The sequence below is a fragment of the Salvia miltiorrhiza genome, chromosome 3 (genome assembly GCF_028751815.1).
Source record: "Salvia miltiorrhiza cultivar Shanhuang (shh) chromosome 3, IMPLAD_Smil_shh, whole genome shotgun sequence".
Lineage (NCBI taxonomy): Eukaryota > Viridiplantae > Streptophyta > Magnoliopsida > Lamiales > Lamiaceae > Salvia > Salvia miltiorrhiza.
In genome coordinates, this window is record NC_080389.1 from 39,547,486 (window position 1) to 39,571,075 (window position 23,590).

The 23,590-nt window shown below is 37.0% G+C and overlaps 2 protein-coding genes across 4 annotated transcripts; both read left to right on the forward strand.

The window, feature by feature from the left end:
• The first annotated feature begins 638 nt into the window (after window positions 1-638).
• On the forward strand, window positions 639-2,019 carry LOC131018789 (uncharacterized). The gene is made up of 2 exons (XM_057947497.1): window positions 639-1,211; window positions 1,285-2,019. The coding sequence occupies exons 1-2, from the start codon at window positions 639-641 to the stop codon at window positions 2,017-2,019; spliced, it is 1,308 nt and encodes a 435-aa protein (XP_057803480.1).
• Window positions 2,020-10,600: 8,581 nt separating this feature from the next.
• LOC131016657 (receptor-like cytoplasmic kinase 176) lies at window positions 10,601-13,580 on the forward strand. Of its 3 annotated transcripts, none has more exons than XM_057945362.1 (7): window positions 10,601-10,861; window positions 10,983-11,083; window positions 11,703-12,037; window positions 12,277-12,412; window positions 12,535-12,677; window positions 12,771-12,894; window positions 13,008-13,580. In XM_057945362.1, exons 2-7 carry the CDS (start codon window positions 11,026-11,028, stop codon window positions 13,442-13,444), a joined length of 1,233 nt encoding a protein of 410 aa, XP_057801345.1. In that variant the 5' UTR covers window positions 10,601-10,861; window positions 10,983-11,025; the 3' UTR covers window positions 13,445-13,580. The 3 variants fall into 3 exon arrangements, with proteins under 3 accessions (XP_057801345.1, XP_057801343.1, XP_057801344.1); XM_057945361.1 differs by having other exon boundaries at window positions 10,606-10,861; window positions 10,958-11,083; XM_057945360.1 differs by having other exon boundaries at window positions 10,605-11,083.
• Window positions 13,581-23,590: the final 10,010 nt, after the last annotated feature.

The following is a 23,590-nucleotide window of genomic DNA, read 5'->3' on the forward strand; positions in this document are numbered from 1 at the left end:
AGGCGTTTGTAGTACTGGGTGAAGATGATCCACCGTTATCCGCCTCCAAATCACCTTTGGAGCCCACTGAAGTGCCTGTGGAGTCCACTCAGAGAAGAGCTCTCGCCAAAAGAAGCAGAGGCCAGTTTGAGACAAATTCAGGCCACACTGAAAATAGTTCGCATCAGGAGCTCATGGTAGAAATTAAAAAAGTCACTGACACAATGGATCGAGTTGAAAGCCTCTTCGTGAAACGAGATACTATGATGGAGAAAAGAAAAAAAGGAAAAAAGTTTTACAACTTGGGATGCTATCTTAGAAATTCCTGATTTGAGTGAAGATGACCAATACACAGCATTTGACTTGCTTGTTACAAAGTCACAAAAAGATGGATTTATGAAAATGACTGTTCCTCAACGCAAAAGATGGATAGAATTCAAGACTAGGAAATAGAGGATAGTTTAGTCATGTTTTTTGAACTATGTTTTTATTTTTGTTTCACCATCTTTTTATGAGTACATTGTTTTGTTGGTTTTATGTTTTAATACTTTATTTTGTTGATTAATGAATGGTTTTTTATGAGTATTTTTAAAAGGCTATTTTTTGTGAGTCCCTTTTATTCTTATTTCAATTATTGTTTCATTGTTTTAAATGGCAGCATGAATTATGAAGATAAAATTAACATTGCAATTGAAGAAGACATAGATGAAGAACTTGAGGATGAAATCAAAACAGAGATGGAGATTGAACTTTATGATCTTGTTAGGCAACTGATGGAAGCTGCTAAGGTAGTTATCACTCTATTGGAAAATATTATGACGCTACATTCGACTGCTGACAACGCTCTGATGCGACGACCAAAGACTAGGGAAGGATTTCGTTTTATTACGAGAATGATGGATGGAGATCCGAGCCAGTTTCAACAGTTGTATAGAATGTATCCTGACGTCTTCATCAAATTATGCCAGATCATTAGGGAGAAAGCCCATGTGGATGATACACGATATACAACTGTTGAAGAAATGTTGGCAACATTCCTCATCATTGTAGGGCACAACGATCGTTATTGTAACGTTCGTGAAAGGTTTGGTCGTTCGCATTTTGCTACTAGTCAGAACTTCAACAAAATCTTGAGAGCATTGAACACCATAGCACCGGACATGATGGTTAAGCCGACTGGCGCAATACCCGCTAAAATTCGGGAAAGTACCAGATTTTATCCTTACTTCAAGGTATAATATTTCTGCTCTTGTATTATATTAAATATTTTTGGTTTTTGTATAACACATTCACCTATTATCTTAGGATTGTATCGGGGCTATAGATGGCACTCATATCCCGGCCACGATAATAGGTAAAGACGTGAGCTGTTATCGTAACCGTCATGGGGTGAATTCGCAAAATGTTTTGGCAGCTTGCAACTTTGATTTGCAATTCATCTATGTGCTTAGTGGATGGGAAGGCTCAGCCCATGATTCCAAAATTTTAAGTGATGCGTTGTCTAGACCAAATGGACTCCACGTGCCTCAAGGTAAATATTTTCTAGTAGATTGTGGATTTGCTAATCGTCGTCAGTTTTTGGCTCCATTACGTGGCGTTCGATATCATCTCAAAGATTTCGGTGGTGATGGTCGTAATCCAAGAAATGCAGATGAGTTGTTCAATCTTCGACACGCATCATTGCGAAACGTGATTGAACGCATTTTTGGAATCTTCAAATCACGTTTCACAATTTTCAAAACAGCTCCTCCGTTCCCTTTTCAGACACAAGCAGAGTTAGTTTTGGCTTGTGCTGGATTGCATAACTTTCTCCGAAAGGAGTGTCGTTCTGATGAATTTCCAGTCGATGTTGAAGAAGGAAATGTTGCAGCAGATGTTGAGAACGATGCGAACATTTTGGATTATCTTTCTCAAAGCCAGCTGTCTCAGAGGAATGAAGCTAATGCATGGAGAGCAAGTATTGCTAATGCTACGTGGGAATATAGACACATAACTGAAACCGATCAAGACACACAGGCGGAGACCGAAGATAATAGTTAGGGAGGTGTTTTGATGGATGTCGTTGAATTAACGCTTTTTTTTTCAATTTGGAATTTTTATGGATGTTGACGTTATTTTGTTTTTTTTTAATGGATATTGGTTGATTTTATTGAGCATGAATTATATAATTAGGGGTGTATTAGTTGGGGATTTGATGAATTCCACGGAATTGAGCATGAATTAGGGGGTATTTGTTTGGGATTTGAGTAAAATCCGAGAATTCGAGCATTCTGAAATAGGGGTCCAGCGGCCGCTGGACCCCTAATTCAGAATGCTCGAATTCTGTGGATTTTAATCAAATCCCAAACAAATACCCCCTGATTTATGCTCAATTCCGTGGAATTCATATTTTTTTGGGTTGCTTATGTTAAGAATTTGTGTATTTTTTTTAATTTTCAGTTCATCATACGTTATATTCATGTAAAATTGTATGATCATAAAAATTCTTTGACATGATTAAAATGTAATGAAAACATGAAACTCATGAATCAAATGCAAACATAATTCATGAAAACAAACATTAATCATTGTTCAAAAGATAAAATTATCCAAACTCATAAAACAATGTCAACATTAATATAAAAACTCAGAAACGTGGTCTCCAAGAATCCCACTGGCGCTGCAGCTCGGCAATCTGCTGGTCTTGTGCATCAAAGCGAGCATTCATATCATTCCTCATTGATGTCATCGATGAGTCAAAATGAGCTCGGAATGCTCCCATGGATGAATCAAAGTGTGCACGGAATGATGTGAGATCATTCTGAACCTGCTGATGGTAGTCTCTCGACATTGAACCACCAACTGCTCGCTCTCCATTCCCCTCGTCTTCTTCCTCTGCCTTTTCGGCTTCCTCTTCAGCTTCTTCTTCGTTCTCCTCTTCTTCATCATCACCGGCGGTCCCAGATGGACCAGCACCAGGATCAATGCGGGGACGACGGCCTGCTGCAATCTCGGAGTGTATGTAGTTAACTACACAAGTCCTCTTCTCATGAGGAACCAGCGTGTATTGGTCAGAAATCAATTGAGCTGCTCTGAGCTCATTATAATCAATGTACTCAGCATCCAGCTCATCCTGACCATGGATAGACCCTTCTGTCGCAGCAAGAACTTCATTCTTGTGTGCCAAACCAGTGATAATAGCAGCGAAAGAAGCATGGGCAGTAGGGCGCTTCTTCGCCCGAATCATAGCAGCCCAAATAAACTTTGAGATGCACACTTTTGTGTCATCTAAAGCACACTCCAGCAAAAATACCTCAACTGCATTAACCTTATTCGCCTGCTCCTTTCCAGACACATTATATGCAAGAAATTTATGAACAATAGCCAATGCCGGATCCTTAATGTACCCACTAGGCATACCCTAACTATCCCAATTATCACAGTCAGTCAATCGATTCCACGCTTGATTAACATTCCATCCTCGAGTTTTATCAGATAATCCACCAATACTGAAACCAAAAACAGCTTTCATTCTAGCCAAACTAATGCAATACTCTCGCTCATACATCCTAGCTTTAATCCATTTCATATCACCAGCCATTTCCACAGTAGTCATGAACTCATAACATAGAGGATCATACCCAGAAAAATCAATATTTTTAGCATATTCTTTCATCCCTAGATTTTGCAAATACAACTCAACTTGCTCCTCAAGATTCAAATCAGTAATTAACTCCCAATCCAAGTAATGCGGAAGAGTAATATAGTTCTCGTTAAATTTCTTAAATATTTCTCCCTCTAATTCGCTTTGCAATTCAAATGGACATTCATACCTTTGGCTCAAAGTAAGCTCCTTTCTACCGACGTTTACGTTCTTCGTTCGGACCATTATATCGTTGAAGGTGATTTTAGAGGGTAGTGGTATGGAAAAATTGTAGTTGAAGGTGATTTTTTGGGGGGGTGTTCTGGAGCAGCGCTGGAGAGGAGAAGAATGAAATTAGGGCACCAGCGCTCGCTGGCCCTTTATATAGCAGTAATTTGGTCCCAGCGCTCGCTGGGTTTCCAGCGGTGTTGGGTTTCAGCGGGCGTTGGCATCATGGATTTCAATTCCAGAATTATCCCCCAAATTCTTCGAAAATCAGTGAAAATCGGGGTGAAATCCAACCACGAATTCTTTGAAAGTCGTCTGGAATCTATGTGAATTCCATGGACTTTTTAAAGTCTGTGGAAATCCACAACGAATACACCCCCCTAAATGTAAGGATAAAAAAGTAAATATATTAAAATAATTATTTATTTTTTAATTAAAGGGCTATAGTGAGAAAAAATGGGCCAATGTATAAAATTATCCGGTCTATAAACATATAGATTTGTGGATTGCCCAAGTCCAATGACCCAACCCGTATTAGGAATTTTATTTAAATAATTGTTTATTTTTTGTAAAGATTATGTTGTTTTTCTTGTTTGTTCGAGTTGGAATGACGTGGCAAATTGTCATTTCTTTGATAGTCTTGTTAAATAAATTATAGGGGAATCTATATAGTTGGCCTGTTTTGTTTCCTTCACATAGTACAACCACATTTTTTACTCTTTCCCGTTTTTTAGTTATTTTTGTTAATTTAAATTCTCATCCAATTCGAATATTATTTTGCAGTAACAACTCACATGCCAAGTATGAAAGTTGCTCATCAAATGCATGTTTTCTTTTATTCAATTTCATCACAACAGTTCACTTACTGTGAACCCGCGTTCACGTGCTTATTACTGATATAGAAATGCCACATAAAAAATAAAATTAACATATTTAACTCCGATTAAAATTATTATTTATACCATTTTTATTTTATAGAAATCTATTATATTTAGTCTCATTAGCTTAAATAAGTATTAAGTATTAATTTAATATAAGTCTCACCTTAATAAAATACTTTTATTTATTAAATTTAAATATTAGACAACAAAAACAATGATTAATGATAACGAGAATTAAAGCAAATTGCATCATCATTCTGCACATTCAGGGCCCGTTTGATTTTCAGTATTGGATTAATCAGGATATAAATTATCCTGATAATTTAGTGTGGATTAGTCATGATTTCTAATCTCAGATGGGTGTTTGATATTATTGGTAATTAATCCCAAAAAGTGTTTGGTATCCATTGAAATAGGTTGGATTAACATATCAAATACCTAAATTAGTAGCCTATGGAGAGGGTGGAATAATTAGTGTGGGTTAATCCCATGGGGGAGGTGGGATAATTAGTGTGGGTTAATCCCACAAAATAAGCTAGGGTCTTGGGATAAACCTGGAGTTGACCATATTAGAGCATCCGCAGCGGTGGGTGCGATGGCCGGATCGAACCCGGCCTATCGCACCCACCACCGTTGCCGCACCCGGGTGTGAAGGAGGGGGGGCGTTGCTTCGCACTCGTGAATAGTGGGAGCGAAGGAGGGGGCGTGTAAACACGTGCCCCTTTTCGGCCCAAAAAAAAAAATTAAAAATAGCCATTTTTGACCGTTTTTTTTTTCCCGTTGCCGATTTTTTTTTTTTTTAATTTCTATACCCCCTCTATATATACATATACAACCTCATTCTCTTCTTCATCCTCTATCATTCATCCATTCTCCTCATCTTCTAAATTATTTCAACAAATAGCAATGGAAGGCGATTGGAGCAACTATTGGCGTGAACATCCTCAAAATCCATCCCCCGGCGAATCAAATGCTTCCAGGCAAGGATTCTCACCGTTCACGCAAGAATCGAATGCCTTTCAAGAGGCGGCCACCAATTTGAATCCCCGCTTTGCCGCCGTTGCCGAGCCCGAGCCCGACGTGGAGGAGATTGCTTCTATGCCAGCGGCCACCAAACGTAACAACTATTATCCGCCAGAAACGGTGCTAATTTGCCGTTTGTATTGCGAGCACACCCACGACTCTGTGGTGGGTGTCGACCAAAAAGGGGCGAAGTTTTGGGGCTCCCTCTGCACCGAATACAACGCTAAAAGGCCCCAAGGATCTATTTCACGCGACGTCACGCAAATCAAATCTCACTTTCAACGGGTGTCGAAGGATGCGAAGAGGTTTGAGGCCATGCACAAAAAATGCCACGATCAATGGAAATCAGGCATGAGTGATATTCAAATCCTGGAGCAAGCAGAGGCAATGTGGCTAGTCGAGTACAAAGTTCCGTTCCGGTATCCGCATGCATGGAAGATCTTGCGCGAGTCCAAGAAATTTGCAAGTCTCGGCGAGGATGTTCACTCCGATGTCCATTCGGACAAACGATCAAAGGGGTCTGACGGTCTTCCCACAACGACTTCTAGTGACGCGAGTATCTCCACCCGGCCCCAAGGCCAAAAGGCGGCCAAGAGAGACAAGCGGAAAGGCAAGAAAAAGGCCGAAGAGACGTCGGAGGATAACCAAAAAGCTCTCGGGTACATGGCGAATATGGTGAATGCAATGGAAACGTTCTCCCAAGTTCAACGTGACCTCGCCGATAGCATGTTGATGAGCCGGGACACCTCTCAAATGAATCCCGACGAATTGGCGTTTCACATGTGCAAGGTGGCGGAGATCAAAAAACGACACAACATCCCGTAGATTTTTAGGATTTTTTATTTTATGTTTGTTTTAATTTAAGTAATTTAGGATTTTAATTTCTTGTATTTCTTTTATTTCTAACAATGTAGGATTTGAATTTTAATTCAATGAAATTTTAATTTCTTAATTATTGTAAAATGAAAACTAGAATAAAACTAATTCAAAAATAAAATAAAATTTATTGCACCCAAGTGGGTGCAATACCATTGTGGGAGTGGGTGCAATAGAAGTGGGACCCATTCTATTGCACCCACTATGGGTGCAAGCATTGTGGATGCTCTTAGTAACACATAATATCAAACACTACATAAATCCATATTAATTTAACTTATCCTGCTTTTAAACCCATATCAAACAGACCCTCAGGGTCTGTCGATACATTTAGCAAGATATTGAAGTCGGAAGGAATTAAGGATCTGTACAAGGCATTCGAGTCTGCAATGGCCCATAGTATTCCTGCAAATGCTCCTTGCTTCTTAAAATATGAAGTTAGCCTAATTTAGGATGATTACCAGTTATATCTTGCTTCAAGTCTTCAATTAAAAAATGTGAATATTTCAGAGCAGAGAAAAATTATTATTATTTCTATTTTCTAACTTTTTAAATGATGCAATTGAACATATTGCTCTTATACCAGTTATATCTTGCTTCAAGTCTTCAATTAAAAAATGTGAATATTTCAAAGCATAGAAGAACTATTATTATGTCTATCTTCTAACTTTTTAAATGATACAATTGCACATATTGCTCTTATTTACTCATAATCAAATATTGAGTTGGAATTTTCTATAATCAATTCAAAAAAAAAAAAGAATGATGGGCGTGCAAAATGGAGTGCAAACAATCTGCTTTAATTCTCATTACCATTAATTATTGATTTTGTTCTCTGCTAGGAAAGTTTAATAAATAAAAAGTAAATTATTAGGTAAGAATTATATTATAATTGTTAAATTAATTCATAGTTATGACAATCAAACTAAATATATTAGTCCGCTAAACTCAATATGGCATGTATCAGTGATTGCTTATTATTGATACTTCAGTACAATCATCATTCAAGAATATACTTGACTGCTGAATATCGGATAAGACTGATATTCTGACTTCAGTTCAAGATCTTCAATCCTTCGATCTTCAATTCTTCGGTTTTTAGTCCTATTACTAGAATGGACTAAAACACTTGAGTCCAGAAAAGCCTTAAACTATAAGAAACATCTAAGGATTTTGGGATCATCAAAATCAAGGATGAATATTTCATTTATTTCCCAACAAGTGCTATCATTTAACATAACACTAAGGGTGTGTTTGATAGCTGGAATGAGATAAGGGATGATAAATAAAACCTAGATAAATAATATAGATTGGGTGAGATTGTTAATATTTTATAGGCGTTTGATAAATAAGATATAAATACTAAGATAACTAATATTATTGTTTGATACAAAAGATACAATTATAGATTAAAGAGTAAATCACAATTTTAACCTTATATTTAAATAAATAAACTAAACAAAAGAAAAATAAAAAAATAATTATCTAATCCCAACCCCAACACCACCCCACCAGCCGCCCCACCGTCAAAAACTTCTTCTTCTTCCTAACATTCCCCCCCACCCCACACCTCCACACCAACCCCAACCCCCTCCCCCCCCACACGGCAGACTGCCAATCCTCCCGATCAATTCTTCCACCCCCAAAATCAAGTAACCCAGCAGTTCTCCATCATAATTTCACAGTCCCTTATCTGCGATGAGTTTCTCCAAAAAAAAAACAAAAAAAAAACCATGTCTTCACAAGAAAACGATTTCAATGGCTCCAATTGTCGAGATCTGGGTTTAATTCGGCTATTACTTCATTCTACAGCCCTCTTCTTCTTTACTCCACTGCTACTTTTACCGGCGACCCCAATTTTCTAGATCTCATGCTCGCCAATTTTTGGTGGGGGTTTAGGGGTTCCGCTGCGGGAGACGGCGGAGGAAATGGATGCGGTGGTGGTGGGGAAGCAGAGTCGGGTATGGCGATTTTGGGAAAAAGTGTGTGATTTTTGGGGGTGATTTTGGGGGCTGTGATTTTTGTGGATAGTGGTGGTGGTGTGATTTTTGGGGGCGATTTTGGGGGCTGTGATTTTTGTGGATGGTGGTGGTGGTGTGATTTTTGGGGGCGATTTTTGCGACTGTGTGTATGGATGCGATGGTGGTGGGAAAGCAGAGTGGTGGTGGGCGTTGTGTGTGTGATTCTCCAAGAGGAATAAGAAATGAGGAAGAAAGAGAGAGATGAATTGGGGCTGGTGGGGGATAATTTTGTCAACAATGAAATTAATCATTGTTACTGTACAAATCAATATAATTTAACTTGGGGGAGTGGTGGATCCAGAATCTAAGAAGAATAGTGAATAGCTGCGGGTCTGGGCTTTTCTGCGGGCCAAGGCCACTATTAATGAATTCTATCAAACGCTCAAATAACTATAGAAATACTAATTAACAACTCCGATACACCCTATCAAACCGACCGTAACTATCCTAAGCTAGCTAGCTTAGTTTCATCCATCTAAGGATCATATCTTATAACTAGGTATAAACCTCAATCATCAAAGATAACACATGCTTTCTAGCATGTATCTAATAGTTACTCATATAACTTTTCACTTATCATGCTCAACATATATTTATCATCTCACATACTTCATCATTAAGCCATGACAGATCATGTATATCCCATCATAAACATCCTCATAACTCTTCTGTATTCATTTAGTACACATAAGAGCATTCATAAGATCCTTATTGGAAAACATTTATAAAATATTTTCTTAATTAATTAAGAAAATATTCTTGAAAAATTGAACTTCTTATTCTTTTGGAATAAAAATCTAGAAAAATCAATATAAGCTCCTCTTGATATAAGATTAACATTTTCAAAATCATTTGTCCAACAAAAATCATATGATGAAGTTATCATCAAAACATCCTCAATTTACAAATTAAACTCCATTAAATTGTATGAAAAATTCCCAACATCTTCCAAATACATTATATATCAATAAATCATCAACAATCACACAAGAAAAATTGAAATAATCCACCCCTATATCCCCTCAAATTTTTGGTCCCGTAGGATTTCCAAAGGAAGTGATTTTCTTTTCATCAATATATCTCACATATTTCTAACATTAATTCAACAAATCAAGCTCCAATTCAAGAGATCCCAAATTACACACAAACTAAACTTATAGCAATTCAAGCAAATGTTCTAAATCTGTGTTGGTCAGAACCGCCTACACCAATTGGCGCCATATGTGGGAATTATTTGATTAAACGTAATGTGTTCTTGTGTTCTTGTTGTTGTTTGGAAAATTGATGGTTGAAACATGTTTATATGTGCATTTCATGTTGATCTACAAGAAATTGGTTTATGATTATATGTTTTGTTTGATTTCTTGTGTATCTGTGATAGGAGCTGTGTAATTATGATATGTCAATGAAATTGATCGGGAAAAGTTGTGTTTTCTGGGCGAATTCCTATCACTGCAGTTGACTCATAATCAATTGAACTCGTTTAGAACACTCACTCTAAAAAGTAGAGTTTGTAATTGGTTTATTCCCCCTTCATACATTTAGTATGCGTTCACTCGGGACCAATAATTATTTATATTATTTAAACTAATTGTGCTAGATTTATATACAATTAAAAGGGTGAGATTATATGTAAAGTAAATGTACTTAACAATAGTTTATAATCCCAAAAAAGAAAAAGAATAGTTTACAATCTAACCGTTCCCTATATATACACTGTATATTAAAAGGTACTGTAATTTTTTTAAGAATATATTTAAAAATGCAGATGTAATTGATAATAACTCACATAAATAAATAAATTTTGTGTAATGTGGGAGAAAAAGAATAGCTTAGAATCTAGCGGCTCCCTGTATATACAGTGTATACTAAAGGTAATTTTTTAAAGAATATATGCTAAAATGCGAATGTAATTGATAATAACTCACATAAATAAATAAATAAATTATGTGTAATGTGGGAGAAGACTTGATCGAGCATACAAGAGTCAAGACAATAATAATCCAGTCAATTTTGCGAGCCATAAAATATGTCTGAAAACGGCGTCTTCTTTATATGAAAGCCCACGAGCACAAACTCCATTGGAAAAGTCACCCCCTTCTCTACCAAGATTATTACATCTTTCTCCATCTATTCTTCATTTATACATCTCCTGCACCTAGAGAGAGAGAGGGAGAGAGAGACCTATGAGCTACAAATTTGAGGGATTATTGATATTAGATCTGCTGCTGGTAATGTGTGCTTTGCTTCATCTGAGCTGAGCAAGCTTGTGGTTTTCTTCTTTTGTGCTTGTGAATAGGAAAGTAAATAATCGATTCTTCAATCAGGTTTCGAGTTTGTGTTCTGTTTCAGCTAGCTGAGCTCGATTTTTGGAGTTCCTTTTTTAGGGATTTTGATGGGGATTTGCATGAGCAGCCAGATAAAGGCTGAAAGTTCATTTCAGATTGGTACAGGTACATTCTGAAACAACTTTTCCCTTTTTAATAATCAAAGTGAAATGATGTAATCATAATTCTTTACTCCTTTCCGTTTTACTGAAGATATTTTATTTTAATAGATCAGATTTTAATGACTGGCAAATGATGATTACTGGATATTGAAACCCCCCTTGTATTTCTTTTGGTATTAGCTTATATGAATTTAGCACTTGCGACTCCATTTCAATTACCATCTATTAGTGCGTCTGCTTTTTGTTTCCATGATTGATTACTTCTTTTAAAATTAAAGAAATTCTGAAGCTGAAACCTAAATTTAGTTTGCATTATGCTCTGCATTTGGGATGTCATCTAAACCTAAGTTTGGCCAATTTATATTTATGTAAAAGAAAAAGATTATAGTATATGGTTATTTGGGAGAATTCAAGAACACGGGGATAGTCATTTGTTTTGTATAAATTAATAGGTAATAAAACGTAAACTTAATATTTTATATATATATATATATGACGTCTTTCGTGCTAGAAGATCTCATTTCTGAGTTTTTCGAAAGGATATGGAAACAATTAAGCTGATAGTTTTGAGTGGTGGTGATAATCTTGTTGGATACTAATAAATTGAGCGTGCTTGGTTGTAGATGGAGGTCTCACTTCGTCTAAAATGGTTAGTGGGGATGGGACTGAGTTAAGTAATTTAAGCACCAAAACTTCTTCGACATCCGTGCCTCCAACTCCTCGAAGTGAGGATGAAATATTGCAGTCCTCAAACATGAAAAGCTTCACACTTAGTGACCTTAAGGCAGCCACAAGAAATTTCCGTCCAGACAGTGTGATAGGGGAAGGTGGCTTTGGTTCTGTTTTCAAGGGCTGGATTGATGAGCATACGTTTGCAGCGGCTAGGGCTGGCTCTGGTATAGTCATAGCTGTTAAGCGACTAAACCAAGAGGGGTGGCAGGGACACACAGAATGGTTGGTACGTACAAATTTAAACCTCTTTAAGCTTTATTTTAGTATGTGAGGAAGCAGTTTCGCTGTTTGAACTTTATTGTGCGTGTGTTTAGAGATTCTTGAAAATTCAGGAAATTCTGCATATCTATGCCAAGTTGTTCTGATTTTGGAGTTTTCTTGCGAATGTACTTTACGAGGATAGTTCGTGTTGTTTTGAGTGTTAACTTTATCTTTTCATTGATGTGCTTCTTCAACGTTTTGCAGGCTGAGATCAACTATTTAGGACAGTTACGCCATCCTAATCTCGTGAAATTGATCGGTTACTGCTTAGAGGATGACCACAGACTTTTGGTTTACGAGTTCATGCCGAAGGGTAGTATGGAGAATCACCTATTTAGGAGTGAGTGCACCATTATCGAGCAGCGATAGCCCTACATCAATTTTTTGTTTTATTCCTTTTCATTCAGCTTGCTAGTTATGTCTTCGAGAATCTACTGATCGATCACTTTCATGTTGATCTAGGAGGTTCTTACTTCCAGCCACTATCTTGGAGCCTGAGAATGAAAATTGCTCTAGATGCTGCAAGGGGGCTTGCCTTTCTTCATAGTGATGAAGTGAAAGTGATATATCGGGACTTCAAGACTTCGAATATCCTGCTTGATTCAGTATGTGCCTATGCGGTTCCAGAACAGTCTATATACTCGTTGCTTGATGAATTTGAGTTGATTAGTTGGTGTTTCTCTTGTTTCTTATTACAGAACTACAATGCAAAACTTTCTGATTTTGGGTTGGCCCGGGACGGGCCAACTGATGATAAGAGTCATGTCTCCACCCGAGTTATGGGAACCTATGGATACGCTGCTCCAGAATATCTATCGACAGGTACTAGGGGAGTTAAAATTGTTTCGTTTTTCATCCATGTTTTACTCTTTTATCAATCCTTTCGTGCCATATATCTATATAGTCTAACGAACCAATTCCCGTTGGTGGAAAAGGTCATTTAACGGCCAAGAGCGACATATACAGCTTTGGAGTTGTTCTCCTAGAGATTCTATCGGGTAAAAAAGCAATAGACAAGACTCGTCCATCAGGGGAACACAATCTGGTCGAGTGGGCAAAGCCTTACCTCACCAACAAGCGTAGAGTCCTTCATGTTCTAGATGCTCGTCTCGAAGGCCAGTATTCATTGGGCCAAGCTGCAAAGGCGGCTCAACTAGCTCTTCAATGCCTAGCCATGGAAGCCAGGTCGAGACCGAATATGGATGAGGTCGTGACAGCTCTGGAGCAGCTCCAGGACTCGAAGGATGCTTCAAAACATGATCAAAAACATCATCGGTTGAAGATACGTGCTCAGACAAACAGTGAACCTAAGTCGTGTGCTCAGGAAACACGAAAGGCAACTGCTTATCCGAGGCCTTCGGCCTATGCATGAGGCGTTAGTCTTTGCCAAATTTGTTTAGACTGTACAGTGGTATTATAGATTTTGTGATGCTTGTGTTTGTGTTGTATTTGAGTTTTATGAGCCGTTTTCCAGTAGATGGTTTCTTGAAATCTGAAAATTGTTGTAATCTTTGGCCATGTGAGAACTGAATTTTTGGGAGGGTGGGAGGAAAAAGAAAAAAGGAGGAATGAAATATGTTGATTATTTTTTGAAAAAAAAATTGTTCAGTGTAAGCTATATATATTTATGGTTCACTTGTTACGGATGATTATGATGTATAATATACCTATGACACTCTAATATCTTGTTTGGTAAGAAGTAATACGAAACACACAATCCTTTATAAATTACAAGCCCAAAAATATTATACTGATTTGATAGATTTTGTATACCACCTATGGATGTAGTATAGGTAATACAAATCTTAATTATAACTATTATTAACTTTATGTAATCTTAATAATCATACCAAACAATAAATTATATTTTACAAATATTTTAATGCAGTCTATCAAACATGATATTAATATGATACTAGTAAAAGACATCTAATTAAGTCAAACATATCAAACATTAGAGCATCCGCAATGGGGTTCCTTGATAGCCTACTTGATAGTGGTTGTGTTATTGAGTAGGTAGTGCTGCATTGGGGTTCCTTGATAGCCTACTTGATTTTTTTAGTTTTTAAAGAGGAGAGAGAAATTTTTAAAAAGGAGAAGAGAATTAAAAAAAAAAAAAAATTATCGAGCATACTCGATAACTCGAGTAGCACTCACTTGCAACGCCTACTCGAGTGCAATACTCGAGTTCGAGTAAGGCATCGAGTACCCCCGTTGCCAATGCTCTTATCTCATAGTATTATATGTGTTTGCCTCCTTTGTGTTGTCATCTAGAATTTTTTATGATTATTCGAATTTTATTGAACCCTTCTTAAATCATTTCGCCATTGGTTGATTATTGGAAATAACATAACCTTCAATCGAATTTGTGATCATCGCAGGACTTATAAAATTGCGCCGCTTCATTTTAGTAGAATTATAGTACTCCATTCGTTCCAACTAGCTTGAGGCACTTTTTTTTTAACATGAGATTTAAGAAACTAGTGATTAGTGCTTTAAGTGTATTAATAATAAAGTGATTAGATGTAAGAGAGATAAAATGGTAGAATAAGTGGTTCAGCCCAATTAGTTGTAGGATTTAATAATTAACATTCCCTTATTTTTCCCTAATTTTTTTCATATAAAGAAATGACTCAGTAATAATTAGACGGCTCAAAGAAGAAAACAACTCAAGATAGTTCCAATGGTTAACGATATGTACCAGGTCAGTACCCAATGGATAAATTGGTATACCCTAATACTCGATTATATATCTAAATATATATTATGTTTTTCTTTCTATATTTCATAATTAACTGTTACATTTTTTAGTTGGCGAGAACCTATAGGTTATAGTGCTCTCTCTCATTTTCTCTTTTTGTCGTCGCCCATGTCTCTGTTCGGTCGCCGTCTCCTCACCTTCGATCGGCCGTTTCAAATAGCACATGCAGCATGCAGTGCCACACGACCTCCATCGCTAGTCCGCTACCAATCTCCGCGGCTCCACCGCTAGTCGCTCCACATTACCAGCTTACCACACGTCATCTCCTACTGGACATGTCGTGATGGCCCTCTGCCTCGGAAATGTGTGTTTGTATTTTGTGTCACCGCGTGTGTGTGTGTGTGTTTTGTGTGTTGTGCATTGTGGGTGTATTAGGATTTCATTTTGGGGGATTTATTAAGGTGCACTTATGCTGGGTTGGTATTCAGGTGTCCTAATATCTTATTCGAATACTCAAATCTGGGTACTAGGGTACCCGACACAATAATTTGGGTTAGAATTGGGTGGCAATTACTATGTGATTTTTGAGGTTGAATACCCGAGATAATCGAGTAGGGCACTCGACCCGACTCGTTTGTCCACCCCTAGGCACTCGACATAATCTAGGGTGTCCGATGGAAAATTATTAAAAATAATATTCAAATTTCATTCTTTCACGAAAAGTGTGGTATGGATTGGAAGCCACATGTTTTAAGAAATCACTGAGAATGATGTATAAAATTAGAAAAAGGGGTCACCAAAGTTGATTTGTTAGGTAATTAATAAATGGTTTGTCAGATAAATTTTTTGTAAATATTGTTTGTGAATGAGTGTAAAAATATAAAAATATATATCTTAAAATGGAAAGACCATACTTATTATGGACAAGCGAAAATGACAAAAAAAACTACGGTTCTTGTGATCGAATGAAGTATACAACTACGATTTTATCTATTGTAAAGCGTGTAGGGTGATTCTACTCATAGCGTCTAATTTTCTTATTATAGCCCCTTATTTAAAAAAAATAAAAGGGTTGGTCTTGCATGCACCCGGTCGCATAGTATGCGACCGGTTACTTATAAGAAGCATAAGATATACATTTGTTCGCACAAATGTATACTTATGTAATAGTACAAGTTCTCATGAATAAAAATAACACTTATTGTGAATAAATATAATACTTTATAAATATTACTCCATCCGTCCCACTAAAAGTGGCATGTATTCCATTTTGGATCGTCCCACTATAAGTGACCTATTTCCACAAATGACAAAGTTTAACCCTTTAAAAAAGTGTGGACCCTACCACTTTTAACACATTCTCCTTAATTTTCGTGCCGAAAAATTTTGAGCTACTTATAGTGTAACGGAGGGAGTAAATTTCATTGTTACAATAATTAGTTTTTGTTACGATAATGATTACTTGACCAAATAGTTAAGAATATAAGTATGAATGAGTGAAAATAACTAAAAGTAAAAGTTCTTATGAATAAAAGTAAACATTATTGTGAAGAAATGTAAACTTTCAAACCGGTACTATGCAACCGGGTGTACCCAATAATTTGCAAAAATAAAAATATTAGTAATTGGTAACTAAAATTCAAATTAAATAATCAATTCCTTATTATAGCCTCAAAAATTAAAATGCAAAGGAATTGTACAGGATTGGGCTATACATTTTTATTGTCTTCGTCATCCAAAAGAAACTCCTCTCCATTTACCCCTTGCTGATTAGGATTGCGGAAAACTAATTATCATCGGATATCAAGTATTTTTCTAAATTTTATTTTAATACTTAATTCAGTCAGTCAATGATAACATTATCTTTTCATTTGCTATCACCTCGAACAAAGTCATGATTGCCAATTATTTTCAAAGGTTTAACAGCATCTCCGGTGGAAAGACTCTAAGAATAATTATACGTTTATCTTTGGGACTATCATCTTATGATTTTATTTTGCTTTAGATTTTGGGGGCTATACGAATATTTGAGAATGATTTTCCTTTTTAAGATTTAAAGTTATTATTTTATTATAAATTAAAATTGTGGCTGTAAGAGTAAAATTGTAACTACTCATATTATTCATGTCTATACTATATTAAAAAGAGAGTTTTCAAAATTAATTTCAAAATTGAATGGCAATTTTGTAGTTATAATAAAATTGAAGGTTTATGTTTAAACTATATATTTTCCTTTTTATTTTTATTTTTTTAACTTCTTATTTGTTGTTACATTTCTTTCCAAAATTGTGGAATTTAATTAATTATAAAATATTTAATATCATATCAAATTAAAGATCATGATAAGAACTTTAATATATCATGATCTTTTAATTTGATATATTTTATGAAAAATATTTGATTTAAAATGTAAAAATTAATTTTATTTAAATATTAAAGTTTTATAAATTTCTCTCTCCTCTCTCTTCTTTTTTGAATAAAAATATTTTAAATTCTTTTTAATTAGTATTTTATTTTTAATTTTTTAACTTATTTTTTATTTTTGTTTTTTCATAATATCGAACTTTATAATTATGAATTCTTTTTAATTTTTTAATATTCAATTCAAATATATTCAATTAAAATTAATTTTTATTATATTTATAAATATAATAATTGAATTAATATTAATTTTATATAAATATAAAAATAAAAATATTTTTTGGTGCACGAAATGCAAATGTTAGTGTGATTAAAAAAGGGGTTAGAAGCCTACGAGGAGTAAATTGGAAACTAGGTTAGCCAAGCACGTATTGTCTACTTTAGTGTTGGTGGGCCCAATTTAGGATTGGGCTCCATTTTGAAATAATTAAATTACTCCGAAGGAGGCTTTGGTCCAATATTATCTTTTTTTTTCAGAGGAAACGGCGAAACATCATTAAGAACAATCAGAAACAACAATATCTAGAAGCCAACTAGGATAATCGGCCTTCCAGATCACAACATTAGAAAAAGAAAAGGAAATTTGAGCAAGCTCATGAACTGCTCGGTTAGCTTCACGGCGCATGTGAAGGAAATCCACCACGGCGAACTGGCAAGCATGAGCGAAGGCTTCCCAAAGATCATCACACAAAGACTCCGACCCATGGTGAGAGTCATTGAGAACATGGATAGCAAGGAGAGAATCCGAAAAAAACAACCACCGGCCTACACTCATTCTCCAAACAGAAACCCACAGCAATCAGAAGAGCGTGTAACTCACCAATCAAAACAGTAGGAGTATAACCAATGGTTTGACACCCAGCCGCCACCACCTGACCCTCAGAATCTCGAATAAGGAAGCCCATTCCAATACGACGACCATTACTCTGATAGGCCACATCGACGTCAACTCGCAGAATGTCATTCGGGGGAGGGTACCAGTTTTTCGAGCCTTCCTTAGGGAGAAGTTGTTGCTCAATAACCACCTGGTGACGTGCTTTCTGGTAAGAAGATAACATCCAAGCACCACCAAGCAAATCAAGATTATCCGCAGCCGAGCGATTACCGTGTTTCACATCGCACAAGTATTTCCACACCAACCAAAGTGAGAAGAACCACCGCTCCAAACCCTCAACTCCAAGATGATCCTTCACAACGCAGGAAAGGTCAGCCAAACTTAAAGATTTCAGCTGGCAGATGGGGGTCCAGAACTCTGTCATCTTCCAAGCTTCCCTGACCGAGTCGCACCAGATCAATCCATGGGTAGTGGTTCCAAAATCTCTGTTACACCAGAAACAAATAGGAGACGTTGGAACATGATGGGCTGCCAAATTTTGATTCATAGCTATCAAATCCTTAAGAGCTCGCCAAACAAAGTGAGTAACCTTGGGTGGAATGTTTAAAGCCCACACCTTTTTCCACCAAGAACTAGAATTCGCCAATGAAGAAGGGGACGCGTGATGTGGTCTGTAGAACTCTGTAGCACATAAGTAACCAGTCTTAACTCCATATCTGCCTTTCTCATCGAACTCCCAGAACCTAGAGTCATCTTTATCTTCTTTGGGGATTTCAATCAAACATATGTCATGCACAATGAAAGGTGGAAAGGTCAACTGAAGTTTATCTCTTTCCCACACTTTTTCCGGAGATATGAAATCAGCAACCACCCTACTATTTTTTGAACTCGACTCAGAATCCGAGCACCAGGCTCCCCTTCATGGTATCCACTTATCTCAAACAGCTAAGATGGTTTTGCCATTGCCCAGTTTCCACCGGATCCCACGTTGGAGTAACTCTCGACCCCAACAGATAGACCGCCACGTAAAAGAACAATTGGAAGAAATATGTGATGAGGAGTAAGGATCTCATCAGCCACCCTACTCCAGAAATGTCGAATTAGTGGCGCAGACTCGAGTCTGTGCAGACTAAGAAAGGAACTGATCCAGACTCTAGGCATACTTGGCCCGGAGGAGCGAAGTCGCGTCATACAATCGTCAAAGCAAGATAGCGGCGCAGACAAAAGTCGGCGCAGACTAGAAGAGACAACACACATGAAGGGCCCAAGTACACCCTATGTAAAGAGCAGCGCAAACGAAGTTCTCTCCCGATTAAAGTCAGCACGGACAAAAACTCGTCCCAATAAAGTCAGCGCAGACAAAAGAATGGAAGCAACCAACGTCGAAAGCACGGAAAAACCACATGTTCAACGTAAAGTTGCAAAGTAGTTAGGAAAGTTTGTTAGAAGATAGAGAATCATTCACGTACGCCGCCTGTGGAGCACGTGAATGACTTGTAAAGTCCCTTTTGCCCCTCGCCCTAATGTAACTCTATAAATACTCCTTGTAACTCATTATAAGAGACACGCAAAATTACTCTAAGGAATTCATCTGCAAGTTTCAAGCAAGTTCCTTTCTAATATCGTTACATAGGTTGATCCGATCTCCTTTTCCGACTTGTTTAGATCTAGGTTTGAATGTTGAGCTTCACCAATATGAGCCTGCATAATATCACTCTCGCGGAAGTATCTGTGTTTCAAAACACGAGCCAAAATAGTGTCTGGGTGTTTAATAAGTCGCCACACCTGTTTAGCAAGAAGAGCTTGATTAAAAGGGATGAGCTGCCTGAACCCCAAACCACCACGAGATTTAGGCTGACATAAAACCGGCCAACGAGTCCAGTGTAACTTATGCTCCTGATGAGTGTCACCCCACCAAAACTTTCCACATGCTCGTTCAATATCTTCGCAAATGCCAACCGGAATTCTAAAGCATGCCATATCATATGTAGGGATAGACTGGATAATGGATTTGATAAGCGTTTCTTTACCTCCCGCAGAAAAGAGCTTTTGATCCCATGAGTTGAACTTTTTAATCACCCTATCACGTAGATACTCAAACTGGAGTTTCTTATTTCGCAGAATAAACGTCGGTAAACCCAGGTACAAAGCATGACCGGCAGTTTCTCTAATACCCAGGGTATCGGTGACCAGGTGGATATCGTGAAACTTAGCATTAGGGCTAAAAGAAATCGTAGATTTCTCAAAGTTTATCACCTGACCTGACGCCGCTTCATACTTTTTGAGAACCTCACCCAACCGTTTAGCACTTTCTTCGGAAGCCTTGAAGAAAATTAAACAATCATCAGCAAAGAAAAGGTTCAAAATAGAGGGGCAATGCCTAGCCATAACAATGCCGCTGAGCAAGCCCTGGTTCTCATAGCTTTGCAAAAGGGAGGAGAAACCTTGCGCACAAATAACAAAAAGAAAAGGAGAAAGAGGACAGCCTTGTCTAATGCCACGAGACGGAGCAAGAGACCCATAAACCTTTCGGTTAATCACAAAAAAGAATTCAACCGTAGCAATACATTGCATCACCAAATCAATAAAGTGCAGAGGGAAGCGAAGAACCACCATCATAGCCCGTAAGAACCTCCATTCAACTCTATCAAAAGCCTTGCTCATATCAAGCTTGGCTGCCGCAAAACCTTCAGAGCCCTGCTTCTTATTTCGAAGCCAGTGCATACATTCATACCCAAGAATAATGTTATCCGAGATCAACCTGCCCGGAATAAAAGCACTTTGTGATTCATCGATTATCGCATTCAGAACGGTTCGCAGCCTGTTAGCAAGAACCTTCGCCACAATTTTGTATGAAGTATTGCAAAGACTAATGGGGCGAAAGTCTTTCACTTCCTTAGGTTTCTTCACTTTGGGAATAAGAATAATAAGGGTCTTGTTCCAATGACGGATACTTACCCGACCATTCAAGACATTAAGAACCTCCCTGGAAACAGTTTCGCCAATCTCGCCCCAGAACTTTTGAAAGAAGAAAGGTGGGTATCCATCTGGCCCCGGTGCCTTGTGGGGATTCATCTGAAAAAGAGTCATACGAACCTCAGCCATGGAGAAGGGAGCATCAAGCTCCATCCTGGCAGAATTCCCCAAAAAAGTAGAACATGAATGTGTGACCTCATCTATAGTCTTCTCAATTTCTGAAATGATACATATCCACCTGTATTGGTTTATTCAAAAATCTCACAAATAAATCGCAATTTCTTTATTACTGTACAAAACTACAATGTATTTCCAGGTGTTGAACAAAATAAACTTATAGTAACCTTTTCGGGATGAGCAAAATAAACTTAGGCTGCGTTATCTTTAGTTATAAATTTATCATGAAAAAAAAATGGATAAATAAAATTTCACTCTTTAAATCCTTCATTTCTTTTTTCACATTTCCTACTTGACTCTTACTCATTCCTCATTTACAGTACAAATGAGGAATAATATTATCTCTCTAAAAATGAAAATATGAGAAAATTTTATCATTTCCACCATTGTTATCTCATGTTCTCTTTGATGGATTTTTTTTTTTATCCTATACACATATTCTCTTTATTGAAAAATGATGGATAAATTGTTAAATGACTATATTACCCTTATTATTTACTTAATTATTTCATGTCATACTTTCAATTTTGTCGCTGACCCACCACCACCCCCCACCCCCCCTCCAACTCACCTTTCCTCCCCCAATTTTTTTTTTAATTTTTCTCGCCAACCCCACCCACCTCCCTCCCGCCCAATTTTTTTTTTCTCGCCACCCCCACCCACCCCAAAAAAAATATTCTCGCCACCCCTACCCCACCCCCTACGAGAAAAATAAAAAAAATAATAATAAAAAATCTTTGGGGAGGGGTGGGTGGGGTGGGGTGGCGAGAAAAATTTAAAAAAAAATTGCGGGGGGAAGGTGGGTGGGGGCGTGGGGTAGGGGGTGGGGTGGGGGTGGGGGGTGGCGAGAATTTTTTTTAAAAGAAAAAAATTGGGGTTAGGGGGGTGGGTGGTGGCATGGGGGAGGGGGTGGGGTGGGGGTGACGAGAAATTTTGTTTTTTAAAAAAAAAAAATGGGAGGGAGGGAGGGTGGGTGGGGGTGGGGGTGGGGTGAGGGTGACGGGAAAAATTTTTTAAAAAAATTGGGGAGGGGGGTTGGGTGGGGTGGGGCGTTTGGGGTAGGGGGTGGGGTGGGGTGGCGAGAAAAATTAAAGAAAAAAAATTAATGGTTCTGATTCGAATAAGACCCACCCACTGACATTTCTAGTGTTAAGGTCAAAATTGAAAGATCAAAAAACTATATATCATGGGATAATTTTATCGCACCTATAGGTCATGATAATATTATCATGATTTGGGATGAAAATGTGGGAAAAAGGGCTGTCCGGGAAAATTTTCCCTACTCCCCTGAGAAAATTTGCTGACAAAGAGAACACATGAAAAAGATGAAAAATGAGGGAAATTATTTGTTTTCACCCTTTTCCACAAAGAGAACGGAGCCTGATGGATAAATTTATCTATGGTAAATGAAGGATAACAAAAAATTATGCCTTGAAATGTCTTTTTTTTTTCAATATTTCACACAAAAGAGATGTTCACCGTTTTTTCTTTCTTATTTTCACTTCAAAAATGGATAATATTATCCTTCCATTTTTTAGTGGATAATATTATTCATGCTTGAAGTGAAAATAAGGAAGAAAAAATTGAGGACATTTCTTTTGTGTCAAATATTCCCTCCGTCTCACAAAAACATGAACAAAGAGAAATGCACGGGTTTTAAGAAATGTTAGTTGAGAGTTAAAGTTAGTGGAAAATGGGTCCCACTTTAAAAGGTGTTGTGAGAGTAATGAATTAATTAAGGAAAAGTAGTGGTGGGTCATGATGTACTAAAATGGAAAGATTCATGTTTTTCTGAGACACCCCAAAATGGAAAAACGTTCATGTTTTTGTGAGATGGAGGTAGTATTAGAAAAGAAAGGAGACATTTCAAAGTCTAAATTTTTGTTACCCATTCTTTACATGAATAAATTTATTCATCAAAGTAAATGCACCCTATTTAAATGCATAGTAAATAGTTAAGCGAAAAAACATCACTTTAAATTTAACAAAAATGATAGGTTTATCCAACATAATGTATTCAAACAAAATTGCGCAGTATATTCTGAATTAGTAAATCTATTCAGACAAGAGAGAGGAAATGAACACAATCAGTCAACAAAAACAGTAGCAGCTTTGAACTGTGTGCGGCGATGATATTGTTGAACCTGTATTTTTGTGCTAGAATATCAAGTGAATATATATTTATGAATTTTACGTAGACCACACATGTCGATATGTCGTAGCATCTACTACAAATAATTTAATCCAAAACATCATTTATAAATACAATAAATCTATGCAGCCACATTGTGGCCACCCACACACTAATATAATAAGGACAATTTTGATTTATTTAATTTATTTTTTAAAATAAAAATAGGGTTTAGTTATTTTATTATATTCTATACATTGTACTTATTTTTTTTTAA